This window comes from Hyaena hyaena, unplaced genomic scaffold (genome assembly GCF_003009895.1).
Source record: "Hyaena hyaena isolate Hyena2069 unplaced genomic scaffold, ASM300989v1 scaffold_144, whole genome shotgun sequence".
Taxonomy (NCBI): domain Eukaryota; kingdom Metazoa; phylum Chordata; class Mammalia; order Carnivora; family Hyaenidae; genus Hyaena; species Hyaena hyaena.
Window position 1 is genome coordinate 2,706,649 of NW_024080776.1, and position 22,966 is coordinate 2,729,614.

At 44.0% G+C, this 22,966-nt stretch overlaps 1 protein-coding gene across 2 annotated transcripts in view; it reads left to right on the forward strand.

Moving 5' to 3' along the window:
* Nucleotides 1-204: 204 nt before the first annotated feature.
* Nucleotides 205-22,966, forward strand: part of RNF220 (ring finger protein 220) — a 229,068-nt gene continuing 206,306 nt past the window's right edge. The window contains exon 1 of one of the 2 annotated variants that reach the window (XM_039238691.1): nt 205-919. In XM_039238691.1, the coding sequence (XP_039094622.1) occupies nt 295-919 (625 nt within the window). In that variant the 5' untranslated portion in view covers nt 205-294. The remainder of the gene's footprint in view (nt 920-22,966) is intronic. The other variant, XM_039238692.1, reaches the window with a different exon arrangement.

Genomic DNA, 22,966 nt, shown 5'->3' on the forward strand with positions numbered 1-22,966 from the left:
TTTCCTGAATGAAAATGGTCTGATGCTGCTGCCCACTGGCTCCTAAAGCCTGTGGTGTCTCTTGCCCGAGCATCTGTAAGCCAGAAGGATGGTGTTTCGATCACTTGGGGTTTCCCTTTTTTTTCTCCCCCTGACCTTCCTCCTCCCCCCCTTTTTTTCTCTTTGCTGTTTCCACAGGTCTTAGAAGGGGATGATTCCCCAGTAATATTCCCTGCCCTGATCCAAGGTGCCGCTCGGCCTCCCTCCCAGGGAAGACTGCTTCTTGTGTGACACCAGCCATAGAAAGAGACTCCGATGGACTTACACCGGGCAGCCTTCAAGATGGAGAACTCATCCTACCTCCCCAACCCACTGGCATCCCCAGCACTGATGGTCCTGGCGTCCACGGCTGAGGCCAGCCGCGATGCTTCCATACCTTGTCAGCAGCCACGACCCTTTGGTGTACCTGTCTCAGTAGACAAGGACGTGCATATTCCATTCACCAACGGTTCCTATACCTTTGCCTCTATGTACCATCGGCAAGGTGGGGTGCCGGGCACTTTTGCCAATCGTGATTTTCCCCCTTCTTTACTACACCTCCACCCTCAATTTGCCCCTCCAAATCTAGATTGCACCCCAATCAGTATGCTGAATCATAGTGGTGTGGGGGCTTTCCGTCCCTTCGCTTCCACTGAGGACCGGGAGAGTTATCAGTCAGCCTTTACGCCCGCCAAACGACTTAAAAACTGCCATGACACAGAATCTCCCCACTTGCGCTTCTCAGATGCAGATGGCAAGGAATATGACTTTGGGACACAGCTGCCATCTAGCTCCCCCGGTTCACTTAAGGTTGATGATACTGGGAAGAAGATTTTTGCTGTCTCTGGCCTCATTTCGGATCGGGAAGCTTCATCTAGCCCAGAGGATCGGAATGACAGATGTAAGTACTTTGGTGCGAGCCCTCCCTACCCCCACCAAGCCCTGCCTTACATTAGTGTCCAACAGGTCGGTGGCTGTTTTCATGCTCCTAGTAGTGGGAAGGGCCAACTGCTTCCCACTCGATGGCTGTGGAGTGTGAACACTTATTTGTCTCTTGTCAATGAGCATTGACAGTTCTGGTAGGAAATGTTTTTCTGAAGGTAGCCAAAGGCAGTTTGGCCTCCACACTGCCTCTCTCCAGGGGACTCTGGAGTGAAGAGGGGTGCCATATATATACTGGAGTGACTATCATTTTATTAGAAAGTATAGGTTTCTAGGAAATTTGGGGGGGCCTGAATAAATTCATCCATCCCTCCAGTCTTTGCTGTCCTCGTTATGTGTCTCTGATCTTGGTATTATATTTTAGCTTTTCTATTATATTACATCTAGTGGACTCCACGTGATTTTATTTTCCCAACTCTCAGCCCTTGTCCACATCAGGCTATTTTTCAGAGAAGGACAAAGGTGTCGTCAATCACCATAAAGCATTTCAAACAGCTGTGTTTTCCTTGCCATCGCAAGGCTAGAAAGCCCACTTCTCTTGGGATTTAACAGGTTTGCTGGATGCTTATCCTTGGGCTCACTTTTAGGACTAGACACGGTTGACCTGTGTGACTGCTCCATATTTGATGTTCACAACTGTTATTAATTTTTGCTTATGGAACAGCTTTCTTGTGTTCTCCAAGTGCCTTGTTGAGCTTTGGCTACCCTTGGTAATAGTTGGAACTAAACCTTTATTTGGAACTTGTAGACCAGGAGTGCTGAGCCCTGCGATCCTCTCCTAATAGAATCAGAAAATAATTGTGTTCTGATGCTTTTGGGCTGTGGGGAGGCAGAGCAGTTTTCTTCAAGCCTGGTGAGAATTTATGAACTGAGGGTGTTTTTCCACCCAACCCTTTGTTCTAAGATTTGCTTCATTTTATTTTCTTAAGAAAACTACATCTGAGGTTTGCTTTCCCCTCTTCTCTATTTTTGTGCTCCTGTCCTCTCTATAACCACCAACACGAATACCATTTTTTTTCTCTTCTCTTTATGATGCCGAGGAGAGTAATAGAGACATTGCAGCTCTCTCCCCTGTCGGCACTGCTTCCTCAGGCTGTCTCCTTGAATTAGGCACTGTGTTAACTTTCCTGCGCTAAAAGGCATCTGCCTAAACCCAGCGTACCTTTTCAATGAAAGTCATCATAAAATCAACCTGCCTTGTAAATCCATCGCTCTTTGGTTTTGAAATATGTTGCAAGTGTGTCTTTTATGTCAGCGTCTGTAAGCCCGAGACCTCCCCACTTAAGGGAGAAGCTGCTGTATGCCAGCACAAGTGCCCGCGTGTTCTCACTTCGCTTCAGCTCCTTCCACCGGCTCCCCTTCTGGACAGCTGACGTGTGTGTTATACCATCTTGGTTTTTGGGTATACCTCCCGAACGTGCTGGCGTTGTGCTGGTCTGTTTTGTTTTAACTTCAGTGCAGTTTTCATTTGTCAATGTGCAAGTGATCAAGGCTAGCTGTAATCTGACCTCTGGCTAAAGCTGCCCTGGGTGAGGGTGTGACAGATCCTACCCCCTTTCTCTCCAAATACAAGTTGAAAATGAAATCCTCTCAAAACTAATATGCTACAAAGTAACATCTGGAGATCAAGATTCCTTTCTTCTCTCCTCACAGATCCAGCTTGTCTCCATTTTTCTTTCTTTTTAGCCCAAACCTGTGTCAGACCCCCAGAGCAGAAGGAAGCTTGTTAGTCAAGTCAGAACTCATAGATGTGGCTATCCATTCACTCTCCGAGTGTCAAAGCCATAACTCTTCTGTTTGCCTGGTTTGCATTGTGTGGTGGTGCCATCCCCCATGGAGATGGATCCCTCACACAGGAATACGCCTGGGTGGAGAAAAATTAAATGAGTCTATCTCCCAAAGTGAAATGGAATTCTGACCTTGAAATTAATGAGATTCTGATCAGAAGGTGGGGAAACTTCTTTTTTTCAAACTGTAGTGTTATATACATTGGAGCCCTTTCCCCTTCTATTAGTTTAAAATATTCTTCCTTTAGAGAGTACTTTGTGTTCTCTTTTCTCTGTTACACAAACGTAAAACCTTTAGGCGTGTCTGTGAGTGTAGGGTGCTTGCACACCCACCTTATTATCGAGAGTTGCATTTGTGACTAATCTTTAACAAGAAACAAAGGTGCAAAATGAACAGGAGCCTCTTAGCCTGTGATCCAGGTCTCCTTCCTTCTTTTTTTCCCTTAGGTGGCATAGCAGCCCTCACAGAGATGTACTGGGTAGCATTTGTTCATTTGATTTTGAGTTTGGGGAAGGTGGGAGAAACAGTTTTCTGTAGGGAAGGGTTGGAGAAGCACTGTGACAAAGTCTCCAGCAGCTTTCTGGGCTCCTGTCATATGCTGACGTGTGTCGGAATATTTATGGTCTGTTTTATGTAAATACATATTTAAGGGCCGTTAGAAGGCCTGATTATTCCCACTAGATGCCTTTCAGGTCCTCCCTACAGAACCGTTTTGAAATAAGTAATATTTCTCAGATAATCGAGTGACAGTGTACAAGACTGCTTCCAAAGGGAGAGCTTAAGGGGCAGATGGGGCAGTGAGGGGGATGGGGAGGCTAGAAGAGAGATTAGAAAGTGTTCCAAAGAGCCAAGTCATAGGATGCAGTGGCTTTTGGTCAGATTGCCAAAATTAACCATGTATATTCTAGTTTTTTATTCTTAAAATTTAGAGTTAATTTCTTATGTGGTTGACTTATTTTTCAATTCTCTTCATATAAATAAATTTTCTCATAAAATGTAAAAAAAATGTTTTAATTAAATACAACAGTAAAACTCCTAAATAGGCACTTAGCTTTAGGGGTTTTTTTCAGGGACAGGGGAGTGGATATGGGGATGTGTGTGTGTGTGTGTCCTTAGAGTAGAAGTTTTATGACTGAGTTTTAGGTCAATGAAAAATCAGTTTTACAGTGGAAACACTGACAGTTTTTACTGTCGCATTCACCCCATGCTCACACACTGCATCCATATGCAGATATGTCCACATGTGAGAGCATTTGAAAGAGGGGCCTGCAGACATGGTGTAATGCACACGTGTGCATGCCTTAAATCTGGGTACTGATAGGCAGGATTTGTGATGTGATTAAATATGCATTTTTGTACTGAAATGTAGCTTTTTGGGTAAAGTATTGTCTCTCCTAGTAGATGATTCCGGTTTGCTTGCCTGTTCGTCTACCTGGCATCACAGGTGATTCGTGAGGTAGGTGTTGGGTTCTGTGGAAAAAAGGAAGCCTTGACCCGACAGGACTGACTTATTTGCCCTGGAAAAAGGGAGACGTGTTTTGTGAGAAGCCGTTCATGGAGGATGCGTAATTCCCCAGGAAGGGAACTGAGGTAACTCCTGTTTATTGTCACTCCCTGAGCCGGTCTCCAAGGCTTCTTGTCCAGGGCAATGATGCTAAAATTTATGGACCAATTACGAATAGTCCACGTGTGTCTTACATATGAAGTGTCTACAGATATGTTTCCCAGGGCTTTTAAAATAAACATTTCCTCATTAAGGAAACTTTACAACAAAAGGGAAGATAAGTATTGTCTGCTGCCTTGTGCTAGAATCTATACGTTTATTACCCCCTTAGCGCCCTGGCTCTTATCATGTGCATTTCCTGATTGTTCTCTATAGGCCCCCACTCTGTGCCCAGATTTCTGCCTGGGTGACACAGTTTTTTTGGCCAGCCTGCCAGTCATTCCACTCAGCCCAAATTGGAGTTGGCTAGTATGCAAGCTCACCAGAGAGTTGAGAGGAACCAGAACTGCCCCAGTTGGAGCAATGACTGGCCCTGCCTTCTGATTTACCTCAGGGACGTGCAATGGGGAGCGACCATAAAGTGTCCCTGTTTCCTTGGCCCTTCCCTGTGTCAGGCAGATTCACAGGTAGGTAGGAGACCTGGTGGCTCACAGCAGTTCCTGGATGTTCTTTTCTCTGATCTTTGATGTATTTGAAAAGTCATTCTTGGGCCCCAAAAGCTCTGAATAGAAGATGGTATTTTGTACTCTGAGACTGTGTCGTTATGAAAGAATGTATCATTGAAGACCTTGTGTCCCAGGAATCAAATCAGCTGAGCCCACAAAGGCCCAAGGGCAGCCTGGAATGAGGAGTCCTGGCTACATCATGGGGGTAGGGTTAAGGGGGATACTCCCCAAGGGCTCTGGGACTGGGGTGGCCAGGGATCCTAATCTGGGCCTTTAGGAGGATTGTTCTTGCTGGGATAAATGTCTGGGGCAGTTGTCACCAGGCTCAACTTCTGGATTATAGCTGGAGCAGATGACCACTGTGAAAGGGCCAGTAAATCACCAGAGGAGGTGGGTCAAATGGTCCTATCCGTACTGATTTGCCCAGGCCTAGCCCAGTGGTCGCTCAGCTGCTCCCCAGTTTCGCCCTGAGCCCTTTTCTCCTCCCTCTGGGGGTGGAGGGCAAGATCTCCCTGTGATGTGTGGTGGTTTCTGGTTGTTCACTCCCAGCACAGTCATGGAGACTCCTTTTCATGCTGCTGGGTTTAATTGTCTTGTTGGGATAAAGAAATGTTTGCACAGCTAAAGTGGGGCCGGGCTGGACGGGAGCAGTCCCTAATGGCTGCAGAGCCATCTGGCCTGGCTTGGCTTGGCTCAGCGCGCCGCTCGCCCGCCGCCCGCCCGCCCGCCCGCCCGGCGGCTGGGCTCGCTCCCGCTCCCGCTCTCTTCCCCTGTCCTCGCTCCACGCCGCGCCGCTCTGGTCGGCGGCTGCCTCCTCGCGCGGCCGGAATGCCTAATCACCATGGTGAGAAAACGGACACCGCAGCCGTCCTCCCTCCTCGCCTCGCGCCCTCCCTCCCATCAATTGTCATGCAGAAGTGATCCGGGCTGCCGTTTCCTCGCGGCCGCCAGCCAGCCCCTCGCCGCTCCCGGCAGAAGGGTGGCTGGTAATTGATCGTTTGGGGGAGGGGGCGCGGAGAGGCGCGAGGCCCGGCCAGGGGGAGGAAGGACCACAGAGCGGGCACCGTTGGCTCACTTGGAAAGGACTCCCTAAGCCTCCGCCACTGAGGTGGCTTTCAAGTGGTTTGAGAAATGTTGGTGACCTCGCCGTCGTTCGGCCGGACTCGGAGACTGCGGGAGAACTCCAGGCGCTGCCCCAGGGCCGGGCGAGCCCTGTGCCACCGCCGCGGCCGCAGGCTGCGGCCGGGACCCCGCGGGCCGGCCTGGTCCCCCACCCCCGCCCCGCCCCGCCCCGCCCTCCACGTCGCGCGCCCGCAGGTCTCACTAGGAACCGAGCCCTCGGTCGGTTTCCTGTACTGCCGAATGAGCCGCAGAGAAGAGTGTGGGACGGGGTGAGGGGACAGGGAGCGAGTGTGACCGGGGAGAGGGGCACGCCCACGCGGGTGCCCGGATGACAGGGGACAGGACGGGAGGTGCAGGTGGGCGGGTGGCGGAGTGAGGAGGCGAGGGGACCCCGCGCGGGCGTTGGGTGGCCTGCGCGCGGGGAGGGGGCTGGGGAGCTGGGCGGGGCGGGGGGGGGAGTGGGAATGGGAGGAGGGCGTGGAGAGGGCGCCGGGGCGTGTCGATGAGGAGGGACGTGTGTGCACGCGCATCTGGAGCTAGCGTTTCCATCGGCACCCGAAGACTTTGAGGTTTCTCCTGTAGATTGGAAATGTTTTCCCCGTCTTGCTTTTCAAATCTGTAAAACGTTCCAGGGAATGTTTCCCAAAGTCCAGGGGTTCGTGAATCCGCAGGATGGCTGGTATTCGGGCGAGGCGAGTCTTGGTCGTCTCTGACCGTCTGAGGCTCGCAGCCAGCACAGCGGGGCTTGTTAAAGTCCGGGCAATTTCTGGAACTCTTCCCACGGGAAGTTTTCCGGGGCTGCCTTCCGGTCAGCGGCCCCAGGTTGCTTATTTGGTGGCCCTTTTTTGTTTGAAAACAAAAAACACACATTGTATCCTAATAACAAAAGTTGCTCTCCCTCCCCATCCCCTTTCCTCATTAGGCAGGGAAGAGGAAACTGAAAAAATAGAATTATATTTTTATATTAGTTTTTCTTATTTTTAACCCTTGTTAACTACAACCATCTGGTTAATAAATATTAGCACACATTGAAATGTATTCTTTGTAAATACTTGGCATTTGGAGTGACAATACATTTAATAGAGTTATATTTTCATAATGGTTTTTCCTATTTTAACTCTTATTAACCACTTCCGGTATGTACTCTTTATAAATACTTAGGATTTGGGGTGATGATACATTTTAACTGTAAAATCCACACGATTTGAACACCAAAATTACAATAATTTATGGATTTGAATATTCTCTTCCAACAGTTTAACAGCATTTCCCAGTGCCATTTTAAAACCCTCTTAAAGACAGATGAACTGCAGACTTAAGGATAACTTATTGCTGTATAGCAACTAAAATGCCTTGACGTTTTAAAAAATACCATTTAAATTGTGGCTTTTGTGGCTGAACAGAGCTTATATCCTCTATAACTTAAAAGTGTGTGCTGCAGGTGCAAATTTGTAAATATTTCTTTATGGGCACGGAGGAGAATTTTCTGCAAAAGAACTTTAACCTACTTAGTCTATTTCTTATGCCTTTTCCAGGAAAAGATCCTGATTTGGGACAATGGGTTTAGGCCTGGAGAAATGATAGGCTGTGGTATGAATCAGCTAACCTAGTAGATGCTTGCATAAACAGGAGGAATTCATTCCCTTCCATTTTTACCCAATGGATTTGACTTTTCTATTATCTTAACCATAGTTTAGTTTTAGTGCAAAAAAAATTTTTTTTGGCATTGGTGCCAATCACATCGAAGGGTTCAGTGTTACTTCAGTATTAATAAATTAATGGGGGTGATTATAATCTAATGTTTCCTCCAAGTTTTCACCAGTTTGTCACTCTTCAGCATTGCACTAGATAATATCTGTAAGACTGCTATCCCAAAGGTGTAAAGGTTTGGGGGAAGAAAGGAAGAATTTATTTATGCCTTGAGATTTCATAATGACAAAAGTAGGTAGGGAGTTTTTCAAGAGATATGTGAAATTGCCTTTCCCAAATACAGACTTATTGTGTTGACTATTTGGGGTACCAAAAAAAGCTTTCATAGCTTAACAAATAATTTAAAATTTGCTTTTCTCACCTAACTCTCTAGAAACCTAAGATCAGAGGCAATCCCCTCCCCAAATGTTTTCTCACATCATTACATCCCCTATCATGGAGACCACAAATGCTGATCTGCTTTTGATGTGTATTTTAGAAAAACAAGTTCCTACCCAGGTCCTGGTCGAAGCTGGAAGCAGACAAGTGATGTGGGGGTTTTGTAGACACATACAACCATCTGGCAATTCAGACATTTGACCGTCAATTTTCTCTGTGGAATGTGTTCTGATTGAAGATGACCTAGAGGAAATGAAAGTTGTGTTTTGGGGGGAAGACATGGTGCTGCATCCCTCACATTCTGTTCAGCAGACAGAGCTTTAGGAAAGTCTAGAGCTGTATGTGTGAAGAAGGAACCTTTGGTACAGTCTCATGAGAAATCAAGCCCAGTAAGCCTGAGTGTGACTCACCAGATGAGGGTTGTCTTTTTCCACTGAAATTCATTTGCAGGCTGAGACTTATGGCTTTGCATCCATCTTAGAGCAGCAGACAGGGAGAAAGCCGTAGGGAGGGGGCAAGGGCCAGCCCTGGAGAGACCTTTGCTTTATTTTCAGGTATATGATTCCCATTTAGGTTCCAGCTAATCCTATAGTGCTCTCATTTGGCCTTGCTTTTGGGAGTGTGATTTATACCAAGTCTGAGTGGCCTAGCATAATAAATACCTGTTAGAGGAATAAATGTTGTGTTTGCCCCTTTGAGCCCAACCCTGGAGATATTTCAGATCAAAGATGGGGAGACAGTAGAACACAGTAGTTATGAGTTCAGCCTCTGGAGTAAGATCCTGACCCTTTAGCTTACTTACTTTGTGCTCCAGGGCACATTACTTGGCCTCTCTGGGCCTCGGTATTCTCACCTGTAAAATGGGAATTATACAACCTTAAAGGGTTGTTGTGAAGGACTGAATGAGATTAAGAATATAGATAATGCTTAGAACAGTTCCTCCTACATAATAAGCGTTCCATACATAATGACTTATTTCAAGGATAATCTCGTGGCATAATCTTCATTGTCAGAAGCACCAATATACCCAAACGCAAGGTCATTAACAACTAGCGTGTATGCAGGATCCTTTCACACACTCATGCCTTATGGCAATGTGGAAAAAAAGAGAAAGTCTCAGAGCTCTTTTCTATGATAGCCAGCTGCTTCACCTCCCTTCCTTATTACCCATCCACCAGGATTAGCTCTGGTGGCCCCCTGACCTCTTTCTCCCTTCATTTTATTTAGAAGCAAGGCAATATTAGAGTTAAAGAAATCAAGTCCGAGTAAGGAAGGGACTTGACCAGGGTTAGGTATCTAGGCAGTGGCCCAGGTCAGAGAATCTGGATCTCATCATATTTTCTTATTCTGGAACTTTCTTTGTATTATCAGATACTGTTAGAAATAAATGGGCCATTAGAATTTGTTTGTGGTAGAGACTTGGGCTATACTTAATCAGATTTTCTGTAATGGTATTTGGCTAGTATTAGAATTCAAAGTACCAGACTTTTTAGTATGTCCCTAGATTTTAAGTTATACAGGCACTTTTACCCTCTTGCCTGTGTGAGAGAAATCTGTGAACCTTCCCCCATCTGTGTGTGTCACAGTCCCACAGCATGATGGATTGTCTCTGCTTGGGGGAGGCTTAGGACGGGGCTTGAAGGGGCCTTGTAGGTCAGGAGAGAAATACAGCAGCAGGACTGAGCTGGGGGAGCTGCTGGGGAGGGATTAGCAGGGGAAGGGGAGGGCAGGGTTGGGCGGGGATAGGCCTCCTCCATGGTGCTGTGCATTTTCCTAGGACTAAAAGAGGGCTGTCCATTACCCTGAGTGCACAAATAAACTCAGTGTTTTCTTCTTTGTAGAAAGAAAGCCCCATGGGGCTTGGGAATATCAGAGAATGATTCTGCATGTCAGTGGGAAAAGTGGGGAGTAGGGGGATGGGAGTGGGCAAGACTGACCTTCTGCCTGAGGACCTTGGGTTTGAGTTGTTATTTAAAGATAGTTGCTTGTATTTAAGTCTTCTGTTCACATACGTGTGTAGCAGAAGTAGCCATTGGAGGCCCATGGAGACCAACACCTCAATCCTTATCAGTTTCTTCATGGCTCCATTGAAGAGAAGGGATTCAGATTACTGTTGGTGGTAAAGAGCACCCACTTCTCCTCTCTCCAGATCCGCAGTCCTTTCCACATAGAGATAAAAGTGTATGGGAGGTAGGAAGGGAAATGCTCAACATTCTTAATTTTCAGTTATTAAAGAAAGGGGGAGGTCTGAGAATCAGGTCCAAATGCCCAAGTAAGGAAGGAATTCCAGAAAAGAGAAGAGTTGGTCCAAGTGGTAGACAGAGAGGTAAAGGCATAGTGCATGCTAGGGCAAGTAATCAGCAGGACTGCAGTTAGGGCCTAGGCTTCGGCTTCCTTCCTGAGCAGTAAAATTAAAAAAAAAAAAAAAAAAAAATCCTTAGAACAACAAAAGTCTGGACGCATGGGCTTCCTTCCTGACAGGCTAACCTGGTGGGGCTTCATTCAGCCTGAGCAGCAGTCAAGGCTGATTTACTGGTAAGAGATCCCAGACAGACGTTTGAGCTTAACCCTTTCTTAACTGCAGAGATGCCTCATTGCAAACACTGCCCTCTTATCCCAACTTCCCATCACGGTGTGGGTAGCTTTTCACTGTCATTTGTTCTTTATTTAAAGAGAATACCTGCTGCTGAAGGGCCTAATACTCTCTTCATGAGAAAGCTGGATCTATGAGAAGTTGAATGACTTGAATGAGATCTTACCATCAAGTCGTGACAGGGCTGGCATTGTGGCTTATGGCTGGTTTAACTCTCGGGCTCTAGGTGACATTATACTGACTTTGGAGCATTGTATCCATTTTTGGTCATGGGAAGTGCTTCCTGGAGTCTGTATCGGTGTGATCCTGTGAACCACAGTTCTACCTCCATACAGTACTGGCAGCACAGAAGAAATAATGCTGCTTATCTTAGGTGTTTATTGGTGCATCACGGATAAAACTGGCAGAGTACATGAGGCATGATTGAGTTTCAGCTAGTATGATGCACTCATTTATTCATTTAATTATCCAATCAGTATTTACTAAATAACCTGCCTTTTTCCAGGCACTATGCTAGGTGCTGAGGATACAATGATGAGCAAGACAGATTATAGTCCCAGCCTTACTAGAGCTTAAAGTTTAGCAAGCAATTGCAGGATGTAGTGAAAAGTACTGTAATAGGAGGAGTATAAAATGCCATGGGATTAGAAGCAGAAGCATCTAATCTTGTCTGAGTCAGGATAACTTTCTGGAGCAAATGACATTTAAGCTGATATCTGGAAATCAAGGAGTTATATATTTAAAGGGGCTAGGTGTGGCAGTTTGCTTTTCTGGACAAAGTATAGCATCAAGAGTCGAAGAAAGAACTCCAGAGCTGCCAAGGATTGCTCACAATAAAGTAAAAATAGAATTTCTGTCTGCCAGAACCTTAGACATGACCTTGGATCTCTACAGTACTTCATCCTATAGTCATTCTTTTTTTTTTTTTTAATTTTTTTTTTTAAATGTTTTATATATTTCTAGGAGAGAGAGAGAGAGCGTGAGCAGGGGAGGGTCAGAGAGAGAGGGAGTCACAGACTGAAACAAGCTCCAGGCTCTGAGCTGGCAGTCAGCACAGAGCCCGACGCGGGGCTCAAACCCACGAACCGCGAGATCATGACCTAAGCAAAAGTCGGACACTTAACCGACCAAGCCACCCAGGCGCCCCGTATAGCCAGTCATTCTTGAGACTGTACCTTTGGTGCTTATGTGTTTCTGAAGCCCAACATCATATAAGGTCTTGCTTTTAAAGTAACTTTTTTTGTTGTGTTTATTTTATTGAAGCATAATTAACATACAGTAGTACATTAGTGTCAGACATAGAATATAATAATTCAACAATTCTATACATTACTCAGTGCTCATCAAGATAAGTGTCCTGTTAATCCCCTTCCCCTGTTTCATCCAGACCCCCACTCACTTCGCCTCTGGTAACCACCAGTTTATTCTCTGTATTTAAGAGTCTGGTTTTTTGTCTCTTTTTTCTTTGTTTTGTTTTGTTTCTTTAACTCCACATATGAATAAAATCATACCGCATTTATCTTTCTCTCACTGACTTAACATTTTACCCTCTAGCTCCCTACGTGGTGTTGCAAATGGCAAGATCTCATTCTTTTTTATGGCTGAGTAATATTCCATTGTGTATATGTGTGTATACATATATATACACACATAGACAATATATACACATGTACATAATACATATATCAATACATATATAGATACACATACATATATCACTATCTTTGTCCATTCATCTACAAATGTACACATGAGTTGCTTACATATCTTAGCTATTGTAAATAATGCTGCAGTAAACATAGGGGTGCATGTATCTTTTCGAATTAGTGTTTTCATGCACAATGGCTGCACCAATTAGTATTCCTTCCAACAGTGCACTTTTCCTCCACATCCTAGCCAACACTTGTTATTTTTTGTGTTTTTGATTCTAGCCATTCTGACGGGTATAAAGGTAATATCTCACTGTAGTTTTTATTTGCATTTCCCTGATGATTCATGGTGTTGAGCATCTTATCTTGTGTCTGTCACCCATCTGTATGTCCTCTTTGGAAAAATGTCTATTCAGGTCCTTTGCCCACCTTTAATCAGCTCATTTGGTTTTTTGGTATTAACTTGTATAATTGATTTATATATTTTGGATATTAACCCCTTATTGGATATATCATTTGCAAATATCTTCTCCCATTCAGCAGATTGCTGTTTTGTTGGTGGTTTCCTTTGCTGTGCAAACAAAAACAAAAACAAAAAAAGTAACTTTCTAAAGATAAGTAACTATAGAATACTTTCTGCTGGCATATGATAGCTTAAGACCCACGAGCACCGAGAACCATGCTTGGCCCAAAGTACTCTGGAAATATGTGTTGAATATGGAAGACCATTATTATTACCCTGATGATCTTTAGGGGGATAGATCATAGGTACTGGTCTTTTTACTCAAGTTCGTGCTCAGCTCTATACTTTGCTTGCACAGAGACCTGATAGGCCTCAAGATCTGGAATACTCCCTGACCATTTAAACTAAGCCATGTAACACCCAGGATTCTTGGCAAGATTTCTTGGCAAAGTTTCCTATGGGAGGTGTTTTGCTCAGGCGTGACTTTCATGAGAGAGGTTAGGCGTATAATGCCAGGACTATTGAAGAAGGGAAAAAAGAAGGCAAGGCAAACCGTTGTTCCAGCCTGGCACACATCAGCATACTAAAAACCGTTCCCTTCAGCCGGGCCCTCGGTGCTCTGCCATCCCTGTTGTGGTTTTCCTTCCCCTGGCCTCTTATCATTGTCACGGCTCAACATCCACAGTGTTTCCTGTAGAGTGCTGTGCTCAGGGCTGTTTGCAGAGGAGTCAGAAAAGTAGATGATACTTCCTCTTCTTGAAGGCCTTATGGTTACGGTGAGTGGTTAAGATGTATATATGAAAAAGAAATGATAATATGAGATAACAGACAACAAGGGCTCTGGGATTTCAGGAGGAGTCATTCCCAAGGCTAGGTTTCTTAAAAAGAACCACGAGCTCCCCTACCATTTGTGGTGGTGGTGAAGGAGGGGGTGGCCTGGGAAATATTTATAATGTAGATTCCTAGGGCCCACTCCAGACCCCCTTCTCAGGATCACAGGGAATGTGGCCTGGAAATCTGTATATTTAGCAAGCAGGTGATTCTTATACTCCTTGAAGTATACGAGTCACTCACCAAGGATGAGAGTCTCAGAGGGAAGCGTTCACAAAGGAGCAAAGCTTTGGAGGAAGGGGACTCAGAATAGGCAAGTAGAGAGGAGGCTTGGATTCCATCCAGAAGCCCGGACAGGTAGGAGAGAAGATGCAGGCTCGGATCCTGACAATCCCTTTCTTCTGTTGTGGGTATGATCTGTCCAACTGCCACTAGTTGCCCCCTTGGCCTTTGCTGCTCCTCAAGTTGTTTCCCTTTTCCTCCCTTATTGCCGACCAGCTGATTGTACATGCTCAGGCGGCCCCTTTCTTGGTGTAATATTGTAGTTATAAGGTGGCCCAGTGGAGGGGCTCACAGTGCTTAGCCAGATGTGAGGGAGCCAGTGTGCGCTTTGGTGCTTCTTGGGCTCCAGCCAGCTTGGCCTCTCACTGCTGTTATACTGCCGAGTTGGGGCTAGAGGGGGGTTTTGCCAGCCTCCTCTCTCCCCTTCCCCAGCCCTTAAGCTTTCTTCTTATGCTAAAATGCTCATTTGTAAAGAAATAAGGGTTAGTGGAAGGGTGGAGGGTTAGAGGAATCTCTCAGAGGCTGAATTAGTCACCAACACCTGCAGACTGGCTCTCTGCTTCAAGCTTTAACACTTCTGGGGACAGCTGCCAGTGGAAAGAAGGTTAAATGAACCATGAGTCGGGGCTAGTTCCGAGGTTCAGGTGGTTCACACACCTGTACATTAGTGGATCCTCTCATCAACTTTGCTCATGAACTTGGGAGTGGTATCCTTTTCCCAACATACCCTCCCCTTTTTAAATATCCGTCACATTGTAATGTAATTATTTGCCTAATTATCCCTTCTCCATGGGCCCATGTCTGTCTCCTTGTGTGATTCTTAGCCAATGTTTCTCCTCATGTAGCACCTGGCTCAATAAATATTTGTTGTGAGAATAAGTGAACCCAGGGTCACTATTTTCCCGGCCGAGTTATGCTGAGTGTTGCCAGCTGGCTGTACCTGCTCTGACATAGTCTGGAGGACCACACAGGATCCACCGCAGGGCTGGGCACCCCCTGGCACATTTACAAGTGGGAAGTGATGACTAGAAATAGAAGCTTTGGAAACAGCTCAGTGACAGGGCAAGAGCACAGAGCCAGAAGCTCCAGCTTCTCATTTACTAGCTGTGTACCTTTGGGTAAGTCACTCTCTCTCTGAGCCCCAGAGCCTCATAAATAAAATGAAAGGTGGCAAATAATCCTTGCCCTACCTTACAGGGTTGTTGAGTCAGAAAAGATAACGCAGATGTGTTTTGTAACCTAAAAGTAACCTGAATGGCGCACACACACACATAGCCACAGATAACACATACACATACACTGTATAATAGATTTATCGTCTTCCAGGAACATCTGTCTAAGGAGCAGCATGGTCTCGGGAGGCTAACGTAGTTTATGAAATACCTGAGTGTTCAACCTAGAGGGAGCCCTCCTACATGCAGTTTCATCCTTGAAGCTGGACTCCAGAAGAGAGGCTGCGTTCCCTGCCACTGGCTGCAGCATTATTTTCCTAGGTGGTTTGGGACAAAAGTTTTGTGGACTCTTTGTGAGTGGAGGTTGGCAGGCCACTTCCTACACAGATCTGTGACATCTGAGCTGAAATATTATTTTGCCAGATTCCCGCTGAAGCATATTCACCTTCTGCCTTTCTTCTCAGCAAAGTTCAGAGCGCCTTTATTTTTTCAGTTCCCAGGGCCCATGACTCTGTTCCTACTCTGCGGAGGGAAATATTTTGGCTTATAAGCATAATGGCTTGGCCCAAGGAATGATAGGCAGAATTGAGGTGATGAGGGCTTTCTGCCCTGGAGACCTTGCCTAGGCGGCAAGAATAGCCATGCTGTACTGGAGAGTGTGACGAGATGAAGAGGGCCATCAGATTTGGAAGGATTTGGTAGGACTTAGCCCGTAGGCGAGATCTTTAGAAGTGTGAGCTGGGCCAGGAGGATTGGAAAGAGCAAGCATTTGAAAAAGGCTTTACTTGTGCGGTAAACTTCATTGTGTGATTATTTAATAGACCATTAACAAGCAGATTCATTAACAAGATCTTAATTAACAAGTTCCAGGGTTATTCCTCCAACTTCCCAGGGGAACTGTTCTCCTCCTATTTAGTCCCAGAGACTTCCTATCCTCCTTAAACCAACCATACCAGATGCATTTAAATTCAGTCTTTTTATTGCAAGTAAAATGACTGCGTGCAAAGGCAGGCACAGAGCACTACTCCTCGTAAGAAGAACCAACACCTTTTGAGTGCTTCCTACCAGTCAGACACTATTCTGCATGCTTTGCAGATAATCATGTATTTCATCCTCATAAAATCCCTTTGAGATAGGTATGGTTATCGTCTCCATTTTACAGATGAGAACACTGAGGCCCAGAGCATTTAAGTAATATACCCACCGTCACAGAAGCAAGGGATAGCAGAGATGAGATTCAAACGCAGGCAGTCTGGCTCCAAAGCCAATGAGAAGGGGGAAGACCCCAGGAGATGGAAGCCAATGGGTCAGATTCCTAAGGTAATAAGAATAATGCTTGGATCTACTCCCTATGGGCCAGACACTTCTCAGCACCTCATGTCTGTATGCCAGATTGAGTCCATCCTGGAAAAAAATTGTAGGAGTCCTTTGTAGTGAGGTATCCCTTGGGCACAATCTATTTTGGCCCACTCACAGGTCTCTGTCCCCCTACCTGCAACTGTGAGTTCCTTGATAGGGACTGTGTCTAACTCACCTCTGTTCTCAGTACCTAATGTGTTTCCTGGAGCTCACTAGTTATGATCCAAAACAAAACAAAAACCAGTTTGTCAAACATACCCCTGATGGGAGGGAGGAAGATGGTTTAGCATCTGCTAACTCCTAATGCTCTTTGTGGTACAGAGCCCGCCTTTGGCATGCTCCACACCTTGCAGGCAGAGTGGTTCCAGAAGAGCTAATGCTTGTGGGGATGAGCACTGGGTGTTATATGGAAACCAACTTGACAATAAACTATTTTAAAAAAAGAAGAAGAAGAGCTAATGCTGAGACAGAGCAGATGCGTCTAGTCTTTCTGTGCCTCAGTTTTCTCAGGGCAAAGTGGGACTGGCACTAGTACTAGTCTCCTAGGGTTGTTCTAAGGATTAAATGAGTTCATATAAAATAGAATAAAGTCCCAAGAATAGTGCCTGGCCCAAAGTAGGCCTTTAGTACATGTTAGACATAGTCACTATTACAAGGGCTCAGGGACAGATTTGAAGTCTCTTGAACCATGTTCTTTCCCCCTTAGTCTCCATTCTTGATTACATTATGGAGGCAGTGACTGGTGAGCCCTGATCTCTTATGGGTTTGTGCAGTTTGTGACAGGTATTTCTATAGCTGAAAAAAATTCCCAGTTGACATTAAGGGGTTGGTACCTATAATGTTATCTTTCATTCTTGGCTCCAGTTAAATGAGGGCTGGAGCAAGGAGGACTAGAACTCCCCCCTGATAATTTTCCCCACCTTTCCCCCCACCTTTAACTATCCTAAAAAGCATAGGGTGGAAATAAGCAGAATTCTACCCTAAACTCCTACCTGGGGAAGGACAGTGAGCCATCACGACTTTATTTGGGGATAAAGTGTTTGGCTAGTTTTGTTCTTGCCCTCTACTTTGCCAGCCTTTCAGATAGCGAGCCTGTGGATGCTGCCAGCTATACTGGGGAGAAGATAAGGAAATGGCAGAATGCTGGAAATCTTTGGGAATTTGACTTAGGAAGGAACTATTGCAGGTTGCTTTATTTTTCTTATTCTCTGATTGCTTACATGGAGCTTACATGAAGCCATGTTTCCTTTTTATCCTAAGAAAACAATGATTTCTTCTCTGTCCAGATTCTCATCCCATTTGTAGATTCTACAGATACTCTTCTCCTCCGTGTCAGCTTGAAGACCTACAAAAGCACCCATTCTCAGGCTGGCTACTTTTGCTCCCACTCTAGTATCCACCCCCTGCCCCATCATCTTTCGTTAATGATAGATGCTCATAAACCCTCACACTGGCCTCCCTCTTCCCAACTTAGCATCCTGTGTTCTCTCTAAGTAGCTTGCCCATAATATCACTTTCTTTAGCAGCATTCTAACTTCTAAGAAGCTTAATAGGCAAGGAGATTGTGGGGTCTTTGACTTTCTCTGAGCCTCAGCCCTAAGTGGTTTATTCTATTAAGCTGATCCTTGGTGGTGGAGCTTTGCTGGATAAGAAGTTGGGGGTGAGGAGGGGGGTTATAGTTCGAGGAATAGGGTACTTTTACTCCCTCTTCCACTGTTCCCCACCCTGCAACCCATTCCTGCATTAGGATCCTGTTTTCAGAGCTCAGGAATGAAAGGGGTGGTGATGGAGCCAAAGTAAAGAACTTTTCTTTGAGGACTTAAGTCGACTTCTTATTTTTATTTTTTTTTGAGTCCTGCTTTCCCTCTTTCCCTCTAGCCTTCCTGCCCATTTATTCCTCTTCTTCAATCAGCCACTTTTGGATTTTTTCTTTCTTTCCATCACTCTTACTTTTGCCTCCTCTCCAATTCTAGCTACAAAAACAAAGAGTAATTAATAAAACTTTGGAACTATTGATTCAAAAAGAGGAAATCCAGGAGTGAAATGTAGGAGGGAAAGTAACAGATTAAATTCTAACAAATTCAATTCTAACAAAGGAAACAGTTCTTCTCAATGTTCTTTTTCTTTAGAGTTACACCAAGATGAGTTTATTCCTTCTGATATTTTGGCCCAGATTAAAGATCTTCAGGTTTCCCTATTAACATTCTCTCTTGGTTCCGGAAGGCCAGCAAGAGAGCTGGGCAAGAGTAGGTTGTTGTTGTTGTTGTTGTTGTTGAATCCTATTGCACTGCATAAAAACTGTAAGGGAAATTTGTGGGCAGAGAAAACAAGGTTGCTGGAGAAGTGAGGAAAGGAAATTAAGAGTGTTAAGTGTAGAAAAAAAGTAGAGTGAGACAGGTGAAGGGGGTTAAGAGTACAGACTTCTAGTTATACAATAAATAAGTCAGGGAAATGAAAAGTGAAACATAGGGAAGACAGTCAATAATATTGTAATAACGTTATATGGTGATAGGCGGTGACTACATTTATAATGATGAACCTCGTGTAATGTAGAGAATTGTTGAATCACTATGTTGTACATCTGAAACTAATATATTATACATCAACTATACTTCAGTAATAAAAATTTTTAAAAAAGTATAGAACAGTCTTCTCAGAGAGGGCAGGGAGAAAACTAAAAGTGATCAGAAAGCTAAAAAGAAGGAAAGAATACCTTAAGTTGGAGGTGGGAAGACAATGGCACATTTGAAGCATTTCAGTGAATAATGAACAATTTGTTTCATAACATACTCATAATTGATAAAGGTACGGGACACAAGCCCTGTACACATAGTCAGTGGGAGTGTAAAGTGGTATAGTCTCCTTGGAGGAGAATTTTGCAATATCCATGAAAATTTTATTTTATTTTTAAAAATTTTAAATGTTTATTCAATTTTGAGAGAGAGAGAGAGAAACAGCGTAAGGGGGGAGGGGCAGAGAGGAGAGGGAGACACAGAATCTGAAGCAGGTTCCAGGCTCCAAGCTGTTAGCACAGAACCCGACACAGGGCTTGAACCCACAGACCATGAGATTATAACCTGAGCCGAAGTCCAATGCTTAACCAACTGAGCTACCCAGGCACCCCTTTTTAATTTTTTTAAATGTTTATTTATTTTTGAGAGAGAGAGTGTGCAAGCAGGGTGGAGGCAGAGAGAGAGGGAGACACAGAATCTGAAGCAAGCTCCAGGCTCTGAGCTGTCACCACTGTGAGATCATGATCTGAGCCAAAATCAAGAGTTGGCTCCTTAACTGACGGAGCCACCCAGGACCCCTCTATGAAAATTTTAAATGCAAATATCCTTTGATGCAATTCAACTGTAGGAATTTATCCTATGTGTATTCGGTCAAGTACATAAAGATGTATGTACTTTATAGTATGATTTGTAATTTGAAAAACTGGAAGCAACCTAAATGTACACTGATAGGAAAGTGGTAAATTATGACACATCTATATAATAGAATATTATGTAGTGATTTTAAAAAGTAAGTTAGGGCCCTATGTGCTTATATGTAAAACAAGGTACAGAGAGGGGCACCTCGGTGGCTCAGTTGGTTAAGTATCCAACTCTTGATTTTGGCTCAGGTCACAATCTTACGGTTTGTGAGACTGAGCCCCACATTAGGCTCTGTGCTGACCAGAGCATGGATTCTGCTTGGGATCCTCTCTCCCCCAATCTCTCTGTCCTTCCTCAACTCTCTCTTTCAAAATAAATAAGCATTAAAAAAACCAAACAAGGTGCAGAGAGGTATATGACTCGTTTGTATAGAAAAGAAGATACATACATATACATATGTATATATATCTTTATATCTTTGTATAAAACTTTTGGAAGGGTACAAAAGAGTTTGTTGACAGTAGTTTTATTTGGGGAGTATGACTGGGAAGGAAAGTAGGAGTAATACCTTTTATTTTATGCTCTTCTATAGTATTTGAATAGTTAACATGTGTACGTACTATTTTTATAATTTAAAAATCTAGTTTATGATTTAAAACATAATTTGAGGGTTGCCTGGGTGGCTCGGTCAGTTAAGTGTCCAACTTTGGCTCAGGTCATGATCTCACGGCTCTGAGTTTGAGCCCCACATCGGGCTCACTGCTGTCAGCATAGAGCCTGTTTCGCTTGATCTTAGCCAAAAGGCCAAGAAGCGATCATAGAGCCTGCTTCAGATCCTCTGTCCCTCTCTCTCTCTCTGCCTCTCCCACACTTGTGCTCGCACTGTCTTTCCCTCAAATAAACAAGTAAATAAATAAACAAACATTTTTTAAAAATCATAATTTGAAGGTACTAGGATAGAAAAACTAGAGAAATCTGAGTAAAATATGAACTTGAGTTAGTAATAGTGTATCAACATTGGCTCATTAGTTATGACAAATGTACCATACTAAAATTAGATGTTAATAATAGGGGAAACTGGGTGTGAGGAAAAAGGGAACTCTCTGTGCTATTTTTGCTTTTTTTCTGTAAATTTAAAAACTTCTAAAAAGTTTATTTTAAAAAGACAATTTGGGGATTACCTGTGTGACTTAGTCAGTTGAGCATCCAAGTCTTGATCTCAGCTCAGGTCTTTTTTATTTTTTTTTTTATGTTTATTTATTTATTTTGAGAGAGAGAGAGAGAGAGGGAGAGCTTGCTAGCAGGAGAGGGGCAGGGAGAGGGAGAGACAGAATCCCAAGCAAGCTCCACACTGTCAGTGCAGAGCCCAGTGCAGACCTCAAACTCACAAACTATAAGATCGTAACCCGAGCCAAAATCAAGAGTAGGATGCTTAACCTACTGAGCCATCCATGCACCCCTCTTATCTCAGGGTTGTGAGTTCAAGACCTGCATTGGGCTCCGTTCTGGGTGTGAAACCTACCTAAAAATAAACAACTAAAAATAAAATAAATAAAAAGACAATTTGGAAGACTATATGTTGGGAAAGGCCTATGACCTAGCATTTAAAGATTGAATCTTAGAGGCACCTGGGTGGCTCAGTTGGTTAAGCTCTGACTTTGACTCAGGTAATGATCTCACGGTTTATGGGTTCAAGCTCCTCATTGGGCTCTGTGCTGACAGCTTAGAACCTGGAGCCTGCTTTGGATTCTGTGTCTTCCTCTCTCTTACCCCCCCCCCCCACTTGCACTCTGTCTCTCTCTTTCTCTCTCAAAAATAAACATGTAAGTAAATAAATAATAAAGATGGAATCTTAGAGAGATGATTTGATAAAACTGGATGATTTGTCTAGTTCTAGAACTAATTACTGATCGGTTCCATCTCTTCCAAGTGGCAGAGTGTAATGGGATGTATAGTCACAATTGCTGTGAAAGTGTCTGATTTTGTTGTTGCTGTTTACAAAATTAATTTTCTTTTCTGAATTAGTTTATAAAAAGGTTAAATTAGCTGATGGTTATTTCTGTTTCACCATCCAAAAGGTACAGACTGATCCAGGAGGTATACAGTGAAGGGAGTTTAAAAATGAAAAGATACTTAAAGGTGGTCACAGGCTTGCTACTTTCTTCAAGTGAGCAACATGGGGTACACAGAGAACAGATGTGAGGACTAAGCGGTATCCCACTTAACCAACTCTGTTGGTGCCCATTTATATGAGATTTTCCCCAACATTGGCACTATGGCCAAGTAGAAGCAGGCCAGAAGACTCTATCCCTAAGCCATCCTCTGAGTGGGCTCTCTTCCTTCTTCATGACTGGTCAGGGCTAGTGGTGGCCATTGGCTGAGATCTTGGTAGGATTCAGGTCTAGAGAACACAGATCTGCCATTGGCTCAATATGATATGTGCTCTTCTATCTTTCTGCCTTTGATGCTAAGAACTGGTTAAGACCAAATATAAAAAAAAATTCCCTTTGAATTAATTTACGTGCCAGCCAGAGGAAGGTAGAGTCAGTTTTACCTTTCCACATAGTAAAGGGAGACCTCTAAGCCTTGTTTCCAGTTGGTTCTGGTACCTAATTCAGAGGAAGAATCCTTTGTAGCATTGGATACAACTGTTGACTTCATCCTTAGAATTCCCACTCCCTTGGCTTCTGGGACATTATACTTCCATTGTTCTTCTCCTACTTCTTTGACCCTGTTCTGTTCTCACAATATAATACCTGTGTTTCCCCATATAACAGCACTTACAACTTTTTTATTGTGATAGAGTATAGTATGCATTGGTGAGGGGAGTAGAGTGCTATGTTAGTCTGTAGAGGAATTTTAAAACAAAAGTCAGCTAAAGTTGGTTTGCTTTTTAATGTCATGTGCTGGCAATTTTAAACAACATCAGTTATATAATATTTCTCCCTGAAAATACCTTTTATTGGTTTAAGTTCTAAAAATTTGCTGTGGTTACTCTTGAGTTGTATTAATATATGTGTAAGTTTTAAATGAGTTCATTTAAAATTTTATTCTTTAAAAAGCATTATATTCTATAAGGAAGAACTGTGGAAGAACTTTTAGTTATATTGTGGACC